At 42.4% G+C, this 16,953-nt stretch overlaps 1 protein-coding gene across 3 annotated transcripts in view; it reads right to left on the bottom strand.

Moving 5' to 3' along the window:
• LOC147112654 (syntaxin-7-like) overlaps positions 1–16,953 on the bottom strand; it is a 57,211-nt gene that overhangs the window by 24,854 nt on the left and 15,404 nt on the right. For all 3 annotated transcript variants that reach the window (XM_085997113.1, XM_085997114.1, XM_085997115.1), the window contains exons 2-5: positions 14,731–14,939; positions 5,728–5,797; positions 1,824–1,914; positions 1,180–1,317 (exon numbers count right to left, since the gene is read on the bottom strand). In XM_085997113.1, the coding sequence (XP_085853239.1) occupies positions 1,180–1,317; positions 1,824–1,914; positions 5,728–5,797; positions 14,731–14,842 (411 nt within the window). In that variant the 5' untranslated portion in view covers positions 14,843–14,939. The remainder of the gene's footprint in view (positions 1–1,179; positions 1,318–1,823; positions 1,915–5,727; positions 5,798–14,730; positions 14,940–16,953) is intronic.

Here is a 16,953-nt window from a genome sequence, read left to right as displayed (position 1 = left end):
ATCATGTCAAAGACTGCAGAGAGGTTGAGGAAGACGAACAGGAATAAAGCAGCATGGTCAAAGAGGATGTCATTTGTAACTTTGGTTAGGGCTGTTTCAGTGCTGTGATAGGGGTGGAAATGTGATTGGAGACATTCAAAATAGGGAGTTGTGGGAAAGATGGGTACAAATATGGGAGGTGACAAAACGTTCAAGGACTTTGGACAGGAAACAAAAATTGGAGATGTGTCAGCAGTTTGTAAGGAGAGTCAAGAATGGGTTTTGTTGAGGAGGGGAGGGTGATAAATCACTGTATGGAAAAGTACAAGGACAGTATCTAAGAGGAGGAAACCATTTACAATACCAGCTAACATGGGTTCCAGGATGGGAAGTTGGACGGTTAGCAGTTCAGTGGGAATGGCTTCAAGGCAGCAGGAAGTGGATCTCATGGGTGGGATGAGCTCGGAGAGAGCAGGAGAAGAAACGGGACAGAAATGAGAGAGAGAGAGAGCGCGAGAGCGAGAGCCCAGGAAAAGATGGCAGCAATATTTTATGTTTGTTGCCAGGCAATGCTGCCCATGGAAGTCTGGTTAAAAAAAGCAGCTGGTAAGACACAAGGCGAATAACTATAGAACTTGCAAATATAGTTTGCAAAGAAAAACCTGGTTACAAAGGTTAGTCTATTAAATAAATAGATGTTAAATCACTGAAGAATCTTGTTTAGATCCAGCTAAGTGCAAGGCATGTATACTTGCTAAGATAATGGGGATGGGAAGCTTAACAGTCTAGCCAGGCCTCAGATTAAAAACTTGAAATGTAAATGGAAAACTTGTGACTAGAATATAAACTTAGAGATAGCATTATTAGCCTGCTGCAATTTATTTAACAAATTGAGTTACAATAGCTTGTCAACACATACAGATTATTAAAATTATAAAATGGGGCCCACAGACTTGTAAAACTTCATTCACTGTGCAACAAGCATTTCCTGTTATGGCCAAGCTGTTTCCTATCTTGGAAACTAATGTCATAATGAGTTAGACACTATTTTCAAATGGTAACAATGCAGTTGTTGTACTAGTTTCTAAATTAATGATGAAAACAGTTTAGAGCAGGATAATTATGAATGACCCATAGAGGAATCCAAATGAAATTAAAATTCCTTTCCATAATTAGTTCTAATATATACTGAATACTTACAGACAGACGTGAACCAGCACGTACTCTTGCTACAAATTCTTTTTCCTTTTCAGCAGCTTCTCTTTGGATTCTTTGGAAATTGGTCAGTGCTGTAGTGAATTCTGCAACTAAACGATCTTTGTGTATCTTTCTTTGTCGCTGAGAAGAAAAGATAAATGTGTACTAAAAATTCAGGCACATTTCAATGTAGTATTAATGGTCATAAATGATACATCTATTTTGCAAATAAAATGTAGTTTACACACAAGCTTAGGCTTTTATGTTAAAATTAGTCTGCACTTGGGATGTAAATTACTTCAAGCCAATAGTCATATCCACAAAATTACTACAGGGAAAATGAACGTGAAGTCTCTCCAGCCACTATTTAAACATAGGTATTTAAGTAAAATCAAATGTTTTAATACCATTTTTAAAAGGAGTTTTACTTACAAATATTGAAATGATGTTAATAAAATTCTAATGTCTATAATCAGTGCTTATTAATATTAGGTGAGGATTGGTGTCTTTGGACTGTTGGGTTTCATTTCTAATGAATGGCTACTAATTCAGAGAAGGAATGCTCTCAATAAACATCAAGACAGAGTTTCATACATCCATAGGATTAGAAGACTCATGTAGTTATTAAATGTGGATAAAACCCTTACCTGTTCACCTACAGCTGTTAATGACCCAAATTCCTTTATGTACTTCTCAGTTTCTTTAGCAAGGTGGTTGACTAATTGCTGCTTCTGCTGACTAGGATTGGAAGGAAACATTTAACACATTATCACTGTAGCAATGATCAGCAGCAATCCTAGACAGCAAATCGTTTTTGGCGGTGCTCCGAAAATTGGTTAGAAAAAACACATGATCGGAACCGCCTAGCCACTTATACTTTGCTTGCATATTTAGATCGATAGCTGTATGTTCAAGTTCATACACAACTAATTTTTAATTTCTTCTCTGGATGTGGGCGATGCTGGCAAGGCTACATTTATTGCTCAATAGTAGGAGGCCTGTTGGACCTTCCCCTTGAACTATTGCAAGTTCTCGTGCTGCTGGTGCTTCATGATGACATTAGGTATGGAATTCTAGGATTTTGACCCAGCAATGTTGAAGGAGCAGCAGCTTATGTCCAAGTCAGGATGGCATGTGCCTTGGAGGTAATGGTGTCCCTGATATTGTTGCCCTCGTCTTTCTGGTTACTATAAGGTCATGGGGCTGGGAGGTACTGTTGAAGTAACTTCATTAAGTTGCTCCAGTGCATCCTGTAAATAGTACATACTGCAGCCACAAAGCACAAGTAGGTATTAAATTCAGTGGTGGGGTGCCAATCAAGCAAACTACTCTATCCAAGATGGTGTTGAGCTTGATCGTTGAAGGTCAGAGGGGAAGCGGTTAGGTTTTCTTATTGGAGATGGTCATTGGCTAGCACTTATATGCCACTTGTCAGCAAAAGACTATGGGCTGGATTTTGCCAGCGGAGGAGGGTTCGCAACGGGAAAGGTAGTTGGCAGGTTCCGGTCCCGCTCCTGGCTCCAGCTGCTCTATAAAAAGGATTTCCCGTTAATAGGGCTTGTTAAGCCCGCTCTACGAGGTTCCCGGCCAATTAAAAGGAAGCGGGTCTGATGACGTAATTTGGTGACGTGTCACCAGCTGATTTCCTTAAAGGGGCCATGTCCACAATCATTTTGATAGTTGTGCTGTCAGCGTTCTACAAAATTGAGGTGCTGCAAACACTAACGAGCACTTCACAAAGGTGCACGGCTACACCCAGGCTCTCGCATGACTCCCTCCATATGCTTATGGAGGGAGTCACAGCATGCAGGGAGGTCCTCTTCCCTTCCAAGGGCGAAAGAGACCTCCCCAGGATACCAACGCAGCCTGGTTGCACATTGCACAGGAGGGCAAAAGCAGGGATACAGTCAGGGGGACCAGGCTGCAGTGGCGCAAACCTTTTAATGATCTCCGTAGATTACGAAACGTTACTGCAAAGCCACACTCAACCTCATCCTGCTGTGCCACTCATCACAACCCCATCACTCTGCCTCCTCTACCCTACTCCTGCACATCCTTACTCTCACCAACTTACCTTGCACCTCCACCCATCCCTCTCTATCTACATTATCACTTCCCCATCTCACTAGCTACCCCTCACACTCATCATAGTGCAATCATACCAACTAACACCACACAAGGGTAAGCACTTGGGTGTTTTATGCAATGGTTATGTAAATTTTCTGTTAATGTGCTGTCAAACATTGAAATCTTTATTTTCAACACTTTGCCTTATTGTACAGATCTGTGCTCACCCTTGAGTCTTTGTGAGTTGTAGTGAATGGTGAGACATAAGTGTCCCCCGCAATGATGAGTGTGAAAGGAATGGCTTGGCCATTGTAGGAATGCTTTATGGTGATGGTGTGGGGTGGTGTTAACCTGGCACATCATGTGGCAGCCAGGGTGTACAGCGTCAAGTGACGTAAATCTGGCCATGGTGATGCCATCGCTGGCCTCCCGGGCAGCAATGTTGTCGGGTGCTGATGCCGTGTCTTGTGCAGCATCAGGTGATTGCGTAGAAGGTTGTTGTTGGTGATGTTGGTGTTGGGGCTGATCGTGGAGGGATTCTGAGGACCAAGGTGAGATTTTTTTCAAGGGCACCGATGTTGCTGGAATAGATGGCAGCTGAAGTTGAGATGACAGAAGCGATCTGTTAATGGTGAGAGAGGTTGTTCCAAGGAGGTGGCAGTGGAGAGAGAGTTTACTCCAAACACTTCCAAACTGCATACAGCTCAAAAGTGTCTTCCAAGTCCTGAAGGCTCAAGCTTCTGATATTGGAAAGTGACCAGCTGTGAAACAGTAGCTTTCATACCACTTTTGTAGCTGTCACCTATTCACAGCAATGGGGAGATGTAGAGAACCTGACCTACTTACCTGATGTGATCGCCGAAGGACGTAAACCCCATTAAAAATGTGGTAAAATAAAAAAAGGCTAGCAAAATAGTAGTAAACAACCACTTAACAAGCAGTTAAGTATCTTAAATGCCTCCCCCGCCGCAGACCCGACACTTTGGAAACTTACATGGAGGCGGGTTCCCAACGAGTTCCCAACCCGCTGTCAATCATTTCGATTTTGACAGCAGACCCGCCTCCATACCCTCAGAGTGCCTGCAAAATCACAGCCTATATTGCCCAAGTCCTGCTGTAGCTTGAAATAGGCTGCTTCATTATCGGAGGGGTTGTGAATTGAACTAAACACTCTGGAATCAGTGAACAACCCCACTCCTGACCATATGACAGAAGGAACATCAGTCATCTGAAAGGCTGTGCAGTGTCCAATTCTACCTAAGCTATCATGGACAAACATGTCAGCAACAAATTGATCAGCATGGATTCTCTCATGTCGGTTCCCTCACTACCTAATGCAGGCTCAGTCTGGCAACTGTGTCCTCGGGACCTGACCAGCTTTGTGAATGGTGATACTACTGAGCGACCAGAGTGCACTGCATGCCCTTGCTTCCCTTATTGCTATTCCAAGTAGTGCTCAATATGAGAGAGAGTACTGATTAATCAATTGGTGGTTGGGGGGGGGGGGGGGGGGGGGGGGGATGGCAGGTAGTAAGCAACAAGAGATTTCCTTAGCATGGTTTCACTTGAAGCCATGAGACATAATGGATTCTGAAGTCAATGTTGAGAACTCCCAGGGCAAGGCCCACACATTCAGAATTATGGAAATATTTAAAATAGAAATATTTATGACACTAAAATGAATTATAGGCAGGAACTCAAGGGATTAAGAATGTATAAATAAGGATAAAGCTAAACAATTTGCAAAGGTTATTTGAAGCACAATGTTAGTTAGATTACACCCTTCAATTCCCTTCCAGATTTTAGTAATGAAAGTGAATCCTGCTCTAGTAGGATAAACTAAAGATATTACATATGTCGGGAATCATATTTTAAGTGTGCTCTATTATATCACGGACTATAAAAAAAGCAAGTGATGATGTAACAGCGATGGGGGTAGGGTGTGGAGGAAATTCTCAACAACTTTACAGGAGCATAACCATCCCTGCAGTCACTAGCAATTTGAAAGTACATTAAAAAAAATCCACTTAAAACTGCTATGTACAAACTAAATCCAGTTTAATTTTTATGGTTGTCACCATCCTGTATCATGCCTCAGAATTTTACAACACAGGAAGAGGCCATTGACCCATCAGCTCTGTGCTGGCTGGCTTTCAAAGAGCTATCTAATTAGTCCCATGTTCCTACCCTTTTTAACTTTTCTTTTTCAATTATTTGTCCACTTCCCTTTTAAAAGCTGCCATGGATTCTGCTTTCACCAGTTTGTGAGACATCACGAACAAAAAAACTTTCTAATCACTTGCCTTCGTTCTTTTGATTATCTTAAATGTATGCCTTCGAGTTACCAACTCACCAACCAATGGAAATAGCTTTTCCCAATTTACCTGATCAAAACCCCTCAATTTTGAATACCTCTTTCCGATCTCTTAATCTTCGTTGCTCTAATGAAGGAATCTAGACGTTATATTTATACATCATACTCACAGCTGGTGTCGAAGTTCTACATTATCCTGAGGTTTTCCAAGTTGGTTTAAAATTCTTTGGATTTCTGCAGCTGAAGTGAAAAGTTATCAAATATTGAATTAAGATAATCAAGACAAAATAAACAACTTTCAGCAAGTGAAAGTCATGAAGGCTTAACTACAGGTTCACGTGAGGTAGAAAGAATCAATAGAGACAATGGCCTAGAATTTATGGTGGGTAGTAACACCCCCCCACCCCATTGATTGGGCAAGGTGGCAGATGGAGTATAATGTGGGGAAGTGTGAAATTAACCACTTTGGTAAGAAGAATGGCAAAGCAGAATATTCTTTTAAAAGGTGGGAGACTAGTAAATGTTGGTGTTCAGAAGGATTTGGGTGTCCTTGTACACAAATCATAGAAAGCTAACAAGCAGGTTCAGCAAGCAATTAGGAAGACAAATGGTATGTTAGCCTTTATTGGAAGGGGGTTGGAGTACAAGAGTAAAAAAGTCTTGCTGCAATTATATAGGGCTTTGGTGAGACCACACCTGGAGTACTGTGCAGTTTTAGTCTCCTTACCTTACAGGGGGTGCAATGAAGGTTCACTAGATTGATTCCTTGAATGACAGGGCTGTCCTATGAGGAGAGATCGAGTAGGCCTATATTCTCTGGAGTTTAGAAGAATGAGAGGTGATCACATTGAAACATATAAAATTCTTAGAGCTTGACAAGGTAGATGCGGAGAGGCTGTTTACCCGGTCTGGAGAGTCTATAACTAGGGGTCATAGTCTCAGGATAAGGGATCAGCCATTTAGGACTGAGATGAGGAGCAATTTCTTCACTCAGAGTTGCGAATTGTTGCAAGGCTGTGGATGCTTAGCTGTTGAATATATTCAAAGCTGTGATCGATAGATTTTTGGCCACTAAGGGAATCGAGGGAAAATAGAGTTGATGTAAAAGTTCAGCGGAGGAGGCGCGAGGGGCCATACTGTCGACACCTGCTCCTAGTTCTTGTGTTATGTTCTTATCTGCATGTGCACACAAGCAATATAGAAATTAAACATTAGGGCCAAGAGTTTGCACTTTGGGCGCAATCGGTGATCCGGGTGCAAATTGCACTCAAGATTGCGCTAATCTTCCAAAGTGAGGTTATGGGTCAAGTTTCTGCTCAAACTCATTTGCATAATCTCAAATGTAAAATCTTCCATGAACCAGCACAATCGGGCAGCATAATAGAATGTAATTGTTTATTTTTTCTTTCCTTGCATTAAAAAATATTCCTTGCTATATTTAAGAGTGGTAACCTGGTGTCGTTTTAATACAGCTGAAAATGGGATCATCACAAAAAGTAAGCATTTTTAATCAGAGTGTCTAGTCCACCACCTGTAATCAACACAATTTTAATGAGCTGAAAATGACTTTATAAAACGATACAGAATCAATTACTAGTTATGTTGGTGTGCAGTACTCAGTTCCTTAGTAAATTAAATGCAGAATATTTAAAAGCTTTTAAAAGGTCGCTATTAGTGCCCTTGTGCCAAAAAAATCCAGCTTCATTTTAAGAGCCTCCGCGAAGGCCCGTAAACAGGCAGAATTAGCGGAAACTCGCCATGGTGATTAATTCAATCTGGAGGGGCATACCCAGTTTTATGGGTAGGACCGGCTGCCAGCACAATGTTTTTTAAACCAGCGCAAACGATCTCCGAAACTCGTTTTGTGCTGGACATATTTTGTGCTTGAAGTTCATCGATTTTTGCGTGGTTTGGCCAAAACCGAGCGGAAACACCAGGCCTAAATATTTTCAATGATTTTAAAATCACAATATGCTGTTGAGGTCATGCAGACAAACAGATTTAAGATACAGGAAAAGCCAGAGACTTGAGGAACAGGATGGAAAAGTATATTACTTACAATCAAGTCCTCCGAACAGAAATCATATGACAATCTTTAGAAATACTGTACATGTGCAATACATATTTAGGAGTACATTCTTGATAAATATAATATCAATCATTACTGGAATGCTACGGTCAGAGTTAAAATCTGATCATTTACTAACTTTTTTTTTTATAAAGTGAAGCATAGTTACATTATACTGTAGAACAATGTCAGCCGGGTGACTAACATTCACAGAAACTCATCATCATACCCCAAACCAAATTAGAGAAATGCGGAGTTCCTGCTTCCCCAATAGTATGCTCACTCTTACTGTAAAGAGACATCCTTCTTACCCAGAAAACCTAGTGTAAATTAGCAATAACCATGGTTAAGGAACCCTCAAGTATGTATAAGGATTCTGCTGATGTTTAACCAGATATGATGCACAGTACAAAGGCAAGCTTGTTACTGCTCCAACTCGGATATCACAGCCATTAGGACACTGATTTGCAGGCTTAGTGCGAGTGGCAGGTCCACCCCTCCGTCTCATTAAAATACCAAGCTGGCTAATCAAATAGTGATAGTCACCCTGAAAGTACTGTAGATCTGCCTAGCTCAGGTATCAGATTACCAATTCCACCAGAGAAGATCAACATACTTCTGATCTCCCATCACCAGGCAAGTCATCTTGAAGCCAGCCAACTCAATTCCAGAAATCAAGCTTACCTCCTTTCCTGAAAAAGGAGGAAAGTTACTGGTTGCTTGTTTGACACCAAGAAACATCAGTATAACCACTTGCTGGGAGGACAGTAGATAACAGGAAATTCTGAGCAGCACTAGTTGTAAAATATGCACAAACCATATCCCAAACAGTAGTTTCTCCACTTGGACTGCAAAGTTTCAGCAACAACTGCTTGCCTCTTTATAACCCAACAATGGTTGGCAATAGTCCCTATATATGCGCACATATTCATATACCTGGGCTCTGGGTAACACCTTCCAGTACCCATTGCCCCAAGTTTCCTCAGTTATTTAATGAACATTTGCTTTCAGTGTAGCAGAAGGGCTGATTAAAGATAGCTTGCAACATGCCAGTCACTTTGATGTTCTAGACATCCAATCTTACACATCAGACTCGTCACCAGAGGCTAATCCAAGTCCTCATCTAAGGCAGTGTTATCCAATACATTAGCCACTCAGTTGGGAATCCAGATGTGAATAATTGTATTTCTGATTAATAAAATTGAAAGAGTACTGAACACTATCATGCATTCTGTGATCTCAATACTTGTGTATTTTAACCTTTTTTTGAGTTTGATTGTAAAATGGTAAGACAAAAGACAGAACGTGTGTTTTTGGATCGTCGCGAGCGCTTGATGAGCCACAGACGATGGACCATCTGCTCCGCTGCCAACTCCTGTAATGCGACTGACCTTGCCAAGTACAATGATAATGCCAATGTTTGTGTAGCATTGTGGAGGGGAAGAAAGTGTGTGAAGATACAATATGGTGACTACCTCTGAAAGGATTTCTACCTGAAACTATTGATCTATCTTTCTCTTTTTGGGTACTGATAGATCTGCTGTACATTTCCAGAATTTAAATTTCAGATTTCCAGTATTTTCTTTTTCTCTGCAGCATTTGTAGTTGCAGTGAAAGACTGTACCATTACTGCCCTCTGGTGGCATGTACTGAAAATATACCACAAGATGCTGAACTGCTGTGAATTATTAATGTGGGCTTAAACTGGTGTAACCAATACCTAGACTGTTAATAAAGCTTTTAGTGCTCTTATAAAACCTAATTTTCTTCTTGTGATGTCAGCAACACTGACACAGCAGCCATGGCCATCCCTAGTTGACCCCAGATGACATTGAGTCAACTCACATGTAGGCCAGACCAGTTGGGGGTTCAGATCCCTTCCCTGAAGATCTTTAGTGAACCAGTTGTCAGCTTTTATGATCATTTTTTTCTGGTGCAAGTCCACAAATTACCAGGTTTATTAAATTTATTTTTATAATTTGTCATGCTGGGATTATGAACTCAACCTCAGGGTTGCTAATCCAGTGACATAACCAGTAGGTTACCGTACCCTTATACAAGGTGTGTACATGAGAAGAAATAAGATATTGTACAAGTTACTGAAACTAACCAGGTACAAACACAAACTAGCTGCATTTCTCCACTGTATGTGCTCAGTCAGATCGTCAACCTGACTTGAGTTATACGGCCACTTTTGCAGTGGTATGGACCAGAAATCATTGCACATCAACTCAAAGTTCATCTTTATACTGCAAGATGGCCAATGATAAAGAATCTCGGAAAGAGGAGTCAAAAAAACACCCTATCCATTCTTAAGCACCTCTTAACTTTTTTTAAATATTAGTTTCTGGGATGTGGGCGTCGCTGGCAAGGTCAGCATTTATTGCCCATCCCTCATTGTCCTCGAGAAGGCGGTGGTGAACCACCACCTTTAACTGCTGCAGTCCGTGTGCTGAAGGTACTCCCACAGTGCTGTTAGGAAGGTAGTTCCAGGACTTTGACCCAGCGATGAAGGAATGGCGATATATTTCCAAGTCACGATGGTGTGTGACGTAAAGGTGTTCCTATGTGCCTGCTGCCCTTGTCCTTCTAGGTGGTAGAGGTCGCGGGCTTGGGAGGTGCTGCCGAAGAAGCCTAGGCGAGTTGCTGCAGTGCATCTTGTAGATGGTACACACTGCAGCCACGGTACACCAGTGGTGGGGGGAGTGCCAATCAAGCAGGCTGCTTTGTCCTGGATGATGTCGAGCTTGAGTGTTGTTGGAGCTGCACTCATCCAAGCAAGTGGAGAGTATTCCATCACACTCCTTACTTGTGCCTTGTAGATGGTGGAAAGGTTTCAGGGAGTCAGGAGGTGAGACACTCGCTGCAGAATACCTAGCCTCTGACCTGCTCTTGTTGCCACAGTATTTATGTAGTTGGTCCAGTTAAGTTTCTGGTCAATGATGACCCCCAGGATGTTGATGGTGGTTTGGGGGGGGGGGGGGGGGGAAGAATTCAGCGATGGTAATGCCATCAAATGTCAAGGGGCGGTGGTTAGACTCTCGCTTGTTGGAGATAGTCATTGCCTGGCACTTGTGTGGCACAAATGTTACCTGCCACTTATCAGCCCAAGCCTGAACGTCGTACAGATCTCGTTGCAGATGACTGCTTCATTATGAGGAGTTGCGAATGGCACTGAACACTGCAGTCATTGGTGAACATCCCCATTTCTGACCTTATGTTGGAGGGCAGGTCATTGATGAAGCAGCTGAAGATGGTTAGGCCTAGGACACTGCCCTGAGGAACTCCTGCAGCGATGACCTGGGGCTGTGATGATTGACCTCAAACCACCACAGCCATCTTCCTTTGTGCTAGGTATGACTCCAGCCAGTGGAGAGTTCCCCCCTCCCCCCATCATTCCCATTGACTTCAGTTTTACTAGGGTTCATGATGCCACACTCTCTCAAATGCTGCCTTGATGTCAAGGGCAGTCACTCAGCTCACCTCTGGAATTCGGCTCCTTTGTCCATGTTTGGACCAAGGCTGCAATGAGGTCGGGAGCCAAACTCAGAACCCAAACTGAGCATCAGTGAGCAGGTTATTGGTAAGTGCCACTTGATAGCACTGTCAATAACACCTTCCATCACTTTGCTGTTGATTGTGAGTAGGCTGATGGGGCGGTAATTGGCCAGGTTGGATTTGTCCTGCTTTTTGTGGACAGGACATATCTGGGTAGTTTTCCACATTGTCAGATAGATGCCAGTGTTGTAGCTGTACTGGAACAGCTTGGCTAGAGGCGCGGCTAGTTCTGGAGCACAAGTCTTCAGCACGACAGCCAGGATGTTGTCAGGGTCCATAGCCTTTGCTGTATCCAGTGCGCTCAGCCGTTTCTTGATATCACGTGGAGTGAATCGAATTGGCTGAAGACTAGCTTCTATGATGGTGGGGACCGCAGGAGTCCGATATGGATCATCCACTCGGCACTTCTGGCTGAAGATGGTTGCAAACCCTTCAGCCTTGTCTTTTGCACTCACGTGCTGAGCTCCACCATCATTGAGGATGCAGATATTCTTGGAGCCTCCTCTTCCCGTTAGTTGTTTAATGGTCCACCACCATTCAAGACTGGATGTGGCAGGACTGCAGAGCTTTGATCGAATCCATTGATTGTGGGATCCCTTAGCCCCGTCAATAGCATACTGTATCTGCTTTTTAGCATGCATGTAGTCCTGTGTTGCAACTTCCCTAGGTCAGCACTTCATTTTCAGGTACGCCTGGTGCTGCTCCTGGCATGCTCTTCTACACTCCTTATTGATCCAGGATTGGTCCCCTGCCTTGAAGGTAATGGTAGAGTGAGGGATATGCCAAGCCATGAGGTTACAGATTGTGGTGGAATACAAGTCTACTGCTGCTGATGGCCCACAGCGCCTCATGTATGCCCAGTTTTGAGTTACTAGATCTGTTCTGAATCTATCCCATTTAGCACGGTGAGGGTGTCCTCAGTGTGAAGACGGGACTTCGTCTCCACAATGACATTGCGGTGGTCACTGCTACCAATGCTGTCATGGACTGATGCATCTGTGACAGGTAGATTGGTGAGGACGAGGTCAAGTAGGTTTTTCCCCCTTGTGTTGGTTCTCACCACCTGTCACAGTCCCAGACAGGCAGCTGTGTTCTTCAGGACTCAGCCAGTAGTGGTGCTACCGAGCCACTCTTGGTGATGGACATTGAAGTCCCCCACCCAGAGTACATTCTGTGCCCTTGCTACTCTTAGTGCTTCTTCCGTAAGCATTGGTAGAGACCTCTGAACATGCCACTTACTGAACCTCAGTCACAGAATTGTATGTAGCTCAGAAGGATCCCCAGAAAAGTTTAAAAAGATTAAGCCAACAATTGCACTATACTGGGCTCTGAGGCACTATTATGCAGATTAAATTCTATGAAGTGATGTGCCTAATCTGGTGTGAAACTAAAGGTGGAAAATTACAAGTTTTAAAGTCATTAATGGGAATAATTAAAACGAATCCAGTTATCAGGGATCGATGGTTGCCTTTAAATATAGTCAAATAATAGTGCTGTCTAATAAGTTAGTCATTGCCTGTACCTGTAGTGTGTGCAAGGCATTTTCTACTAAAATTAGCGCTGTAGCCAAAATACTTCTATGCATCAGAGTGGCTGTGTCTTCAGCCATCTATGTTCCGCACTCTAGAATCCCCTCCACATCTCTCTACTCTTTTAAAACCCTCCTTAATACCCACCTCTTTGACCAAGCTTCTAATATCTTCTTCTTTGGCTCAGCATCCATTTTTCTCAATTATAAAATGTCTTGGAACACTAAAGGCACTATATAAAAACAAATTGTTGTTGAGCTGCTTTTGAATTGGCAGTGTTTTAATTGATAATCTGTGTGGCATTTATTCTGCTAAATACAGTTCTCTTATCCCAGTGGTAAAATTGTAGACCTATGAAAAACTGACTTTTTTGGGCTGCCTCCAGATTCCAATCCCCCTCAGCTTGATATCCATGAATTTAACTATCTTGCACAGACTGCAAATCCAAGCCAAACCAGGAACACAAGTGAACACAGTAGAGCTCTCAGGAAACTATGCAATATCTTCCACCATTTCAACCTTTCACCTGTGCACTTTAGTCAGTTAATAATCCTAACTAACCTTTGACCATAAGTTTATAAAAGGAGTTGCTCATACAGTCAAGGCCTTTTAGACATCGATGTACACTGATGTGGCCGAATAGGCCATTCCTGTATTTAGCCTAACCTCAATCAATATTGGAAGCAAAATCACTAAGTATCTGGATGAAAATAAATCTAATTAATGCTAGCCAAAACAATGCTCCAAATTGAATCTGCTTCTAGAGTTGTTGCAGGGAATACATAAATACACACAGAAGTTACAACACAGAAACACAGCCCAGAATCAATTTGAAGTGTTAGCTCCTGAAAGAATTGAGGGTCGGTCAGGAAAGAGTGACCTGGTTCAGAAGCTGTGTTGGCCGGCATTGACTAGATTTATCATTCAGATGCTTCTTTTACTTCCAACATTGATTGAAGGCAGGCTAAGTACAGCAGTGGGCCAGTCAGCCTATTGAGCATGCTCTGCCAGTTTCTTAGCCATGGCAGCTCTATATTTTTAACCCCGATTCCTTCCCGTCTCTATTTCATTAGCCTTACTTCCCAAGTAAGTATCTACATCATTTTAAGCACCAAAATTGATTCTGCATCTGTAACTTTGTGCAGTGCATTCCACTCCACATTCTCACAACCCATTGTGTATTCACATTTAATCAGCTTAATTCAATTTTAAGACTGTCTTCTTGATTGTATTCCCCCCGAGGAAAGATTTGTTCCTCATTCATTCCCTTCATTATTTTAAACCCCTCAATCATGAGATCCAGTTCTACAGTTGCTCCAACAAATATATAGAAATACATACATAGAAAGTGCAATGTGGAAAAGCAGCCTATTCAACCCAACCAGTCCGTTTAGGCCTGTACCATCCACAAGAAAAAAAAAGTCCTGATCATAATTACCCACCCAGTTCCTGTACTCCATCTCCTTTTCTGCCATCCATCTATCCAATATAATCTTGAATGTTGACAGTTTCTACCTCAACACTGGAAGTGAATTCCACATGCAGCCCATAGATACAAGATTAAATGCAAGAGAATTAGATCAGAGGGCAGGAGAAACGTCTTTACACAAAGTTGGACGGATATGGAATTCACCTCCAAGGTTAGTGTTGAGGCAGAAACTGCGTCAACATTGTAGATTATATTGGATAGCGGAAATGGAGATGAAGGTTACCCAATCATCTCCATTCTGACTGGGTCTTGTAGTGTCACTATATGCCACCTTGTAGTATAGCTGATTCTACTGGTGCTGCCCTGCTGTGATTTTTATTTGAATTGTTTTACCTGCAAGCCTGAATATTTGCTGATAGGCCAGCACTTTATTCACAAGCAATGACACATGTCAGTAAAAATCACTGTCCCTGTATGAGTAGCTGCTATAATATTATCTGTTTATTCATTCTTACTACATTACAATGGTAGATTTGTTTTTGGAAGTAAATAAGTTGTTTACTAGAAGGGAAGATACTTTGTAACTTACAATATTGTGCAATCTTCTGGATGTTAGAACTTATAGTTTGGTAAAGCTGGTTTGCATCTTGCAATGAACTTGTTTCACCCAAGTAACCATCGTGCGCACTCTCATTAGACATGACTGGTTAGAAGTTAAATAAAATCCGAAGTGAGACACACCGCGTTGACCAGCATCAGAAGTTCAAGTAACCTTCCTGCGTGGATTATTTCTGGCACCTGGAAAACAAGCGGAAATATAATATTCATATACATTAATTATATATTAATCTAAAAATTATGAAAGGATTCGATAGGATAGATGCAGAGATGATGTTTCCACTTGTGGGGAATTCAAAATTAGGGCTCAAATATAAGATAGTCACTAATAAATCCAGTAAGGAATTCAGGAGCAACTTCTTTACCTAGGGAGTGGTGAGAATGTGGAACTCACTACCACATGAGTAGTTGAGGTGAATAGCATAGGTGCATTTAAGGGGAAGCTAGAGAAGTATGAGGGAGAAAGGAGTAGAAGGGTATGCTGATTGGGTGAGATGAAGCAAGGTGGGAGGAGGCTCGTGTGGCGCATAAACACCGATATAAGACCAGTTGGGTCGAATGACCTGTTTCTGCGATGTAATTTCTAAGTAATTCCACATAATAAATTTCAATGCCTATTGCTTTCAAAATAGTGAAATTATGAATATTCCAATGCCACTTCTTGAGTCCAAGTAAAACACCATACTGAGTCCTCCCTCCAGTTGTACACTTCATTCAGTTCTCATTACAAAAAATATTTCACTACATATTATCAGGGAGGGAATAGCAGAAGACACCACATTCAAGAAATTAACATACTATGCAAATACTCTTCCATAATTCAGTTGCACGCAAGGCCTTATTTTTGATCTGGCCCACACTTGGGCATAAGCCTTGGCTCAGTGGTAGCGTTCACCTCAATTGTAGGTTGCAGTCCCACTCCATAAACTCAATCTAGGCTAACTCTTCAGTGCAGTAATAACAGAGTGCTGCACTGTCAGAGGTGCAGTATTACAGATGAGACATTCAACTGAGACCCCATCTACCCATTTAAGTGGGCATATAAGATCCCTTGGAAGAATTCGAAGAACAGGGAGCTTTCCTAGGTGCCCTTGCCAACATATATTCCTCAATCAGCATCAGAAAAACCGATGATCTGGTCATTGACCTCATTGCTTTGTGCAAATTGGGTGCCGCACTTGCCTACATTACAACAGTGATGACACTTCAAAACTACTTCATTGGCTGTAAAGTGCTTTAGGACATCCCAAGGTCAAGAAAGGTGCTATTTAAATGAAAATGAAAGAGTAAGTGAACATAACTATTGTGTACATGATGAAAGGCTGCTGCAAGACAGATAATCTGACGTTGCAGAATGCAAACTTCTTACAGAAATCTGTTTGGGAATCCCAGAAAGTATCAGAAACTTGCCAAATTGAGAATTAGAGAAGCAAACCTGTGTCTTTCCACTAAAGCAGCTGCACGCCCCAACTTGTGGCTGAAGGCCACAGCTGTTCCATTTCCTTTAAATTTATCAATTGCATTGCATTACTGACGTAGTATTTCAGACTGACAAATCAGGCTAGGAATTGCACCATTCGCTAGCACAGAAGATACAACAGGATAAACTGGCTGGACGTCTAATTAACAGCTGTCAAATCAATGGCATGTTAGATGGCCACTGATAGTTTAGTCATCTGTAAGTTGTGCTTTGCATACAAGTCGATTGTTTTCTTGAGAGACCTGCATTTAAACTTGGCAGGAGTCTCGCTGGTAGTTTTGGGGGTGGGGAGATCAGAAACAGCAACGGAAGCATAAATGCAGTGCCGGGGGGGGGGGGGGGGGGGGTGGGTGGAGAGAAGAGAACTGGTCTGAAACTTGGCAAGAAACCAAAACATGCTCATAGAGCCTGCAGGTGTCCTGCAGACAGTATATAATGAGCTCCCCAGCTAACATCACAAATCCAGCCCGCAAGCCGGGAATAGTGGAAACTTTAACTGAGGGAGCAACAAGACCATGCTGGGGAGCCCAAGGGCCGGCAAAAGTATCTAGAAAGCTTCAGGATAGAAGGGTAGCCCCGTCCAATGATTACCCTTCTAGCTCTGCGTTCAAAATCAGAGCAGCCAGCAGGCTGGGATGGGTATTCTGGTTAAAAAAAAAGCTATTTGTATAAGCATTGGGCAGGCTTGGAGAAGAATGTGGTGTCCTCTGCCAA

The sequence above is a fragment of the Somniosus microcephalus genome, chromosome 9 (genome assembly GCF_052327205.1).
Source record: "Somniosus microcephalus isolate GS21.2 chromosome 9, FLI_Smic_1.0, whole genome shotgun sequence".
NCBI lineage: Eukaryota > Metazoa > Chordata > Chondrichthyes > Squaliformes > Somniosidae > Somniosus > Somniosus microcephalus.
This window is presented reverse-complemented; position numbering and strand designations above follow the sequence as displayed.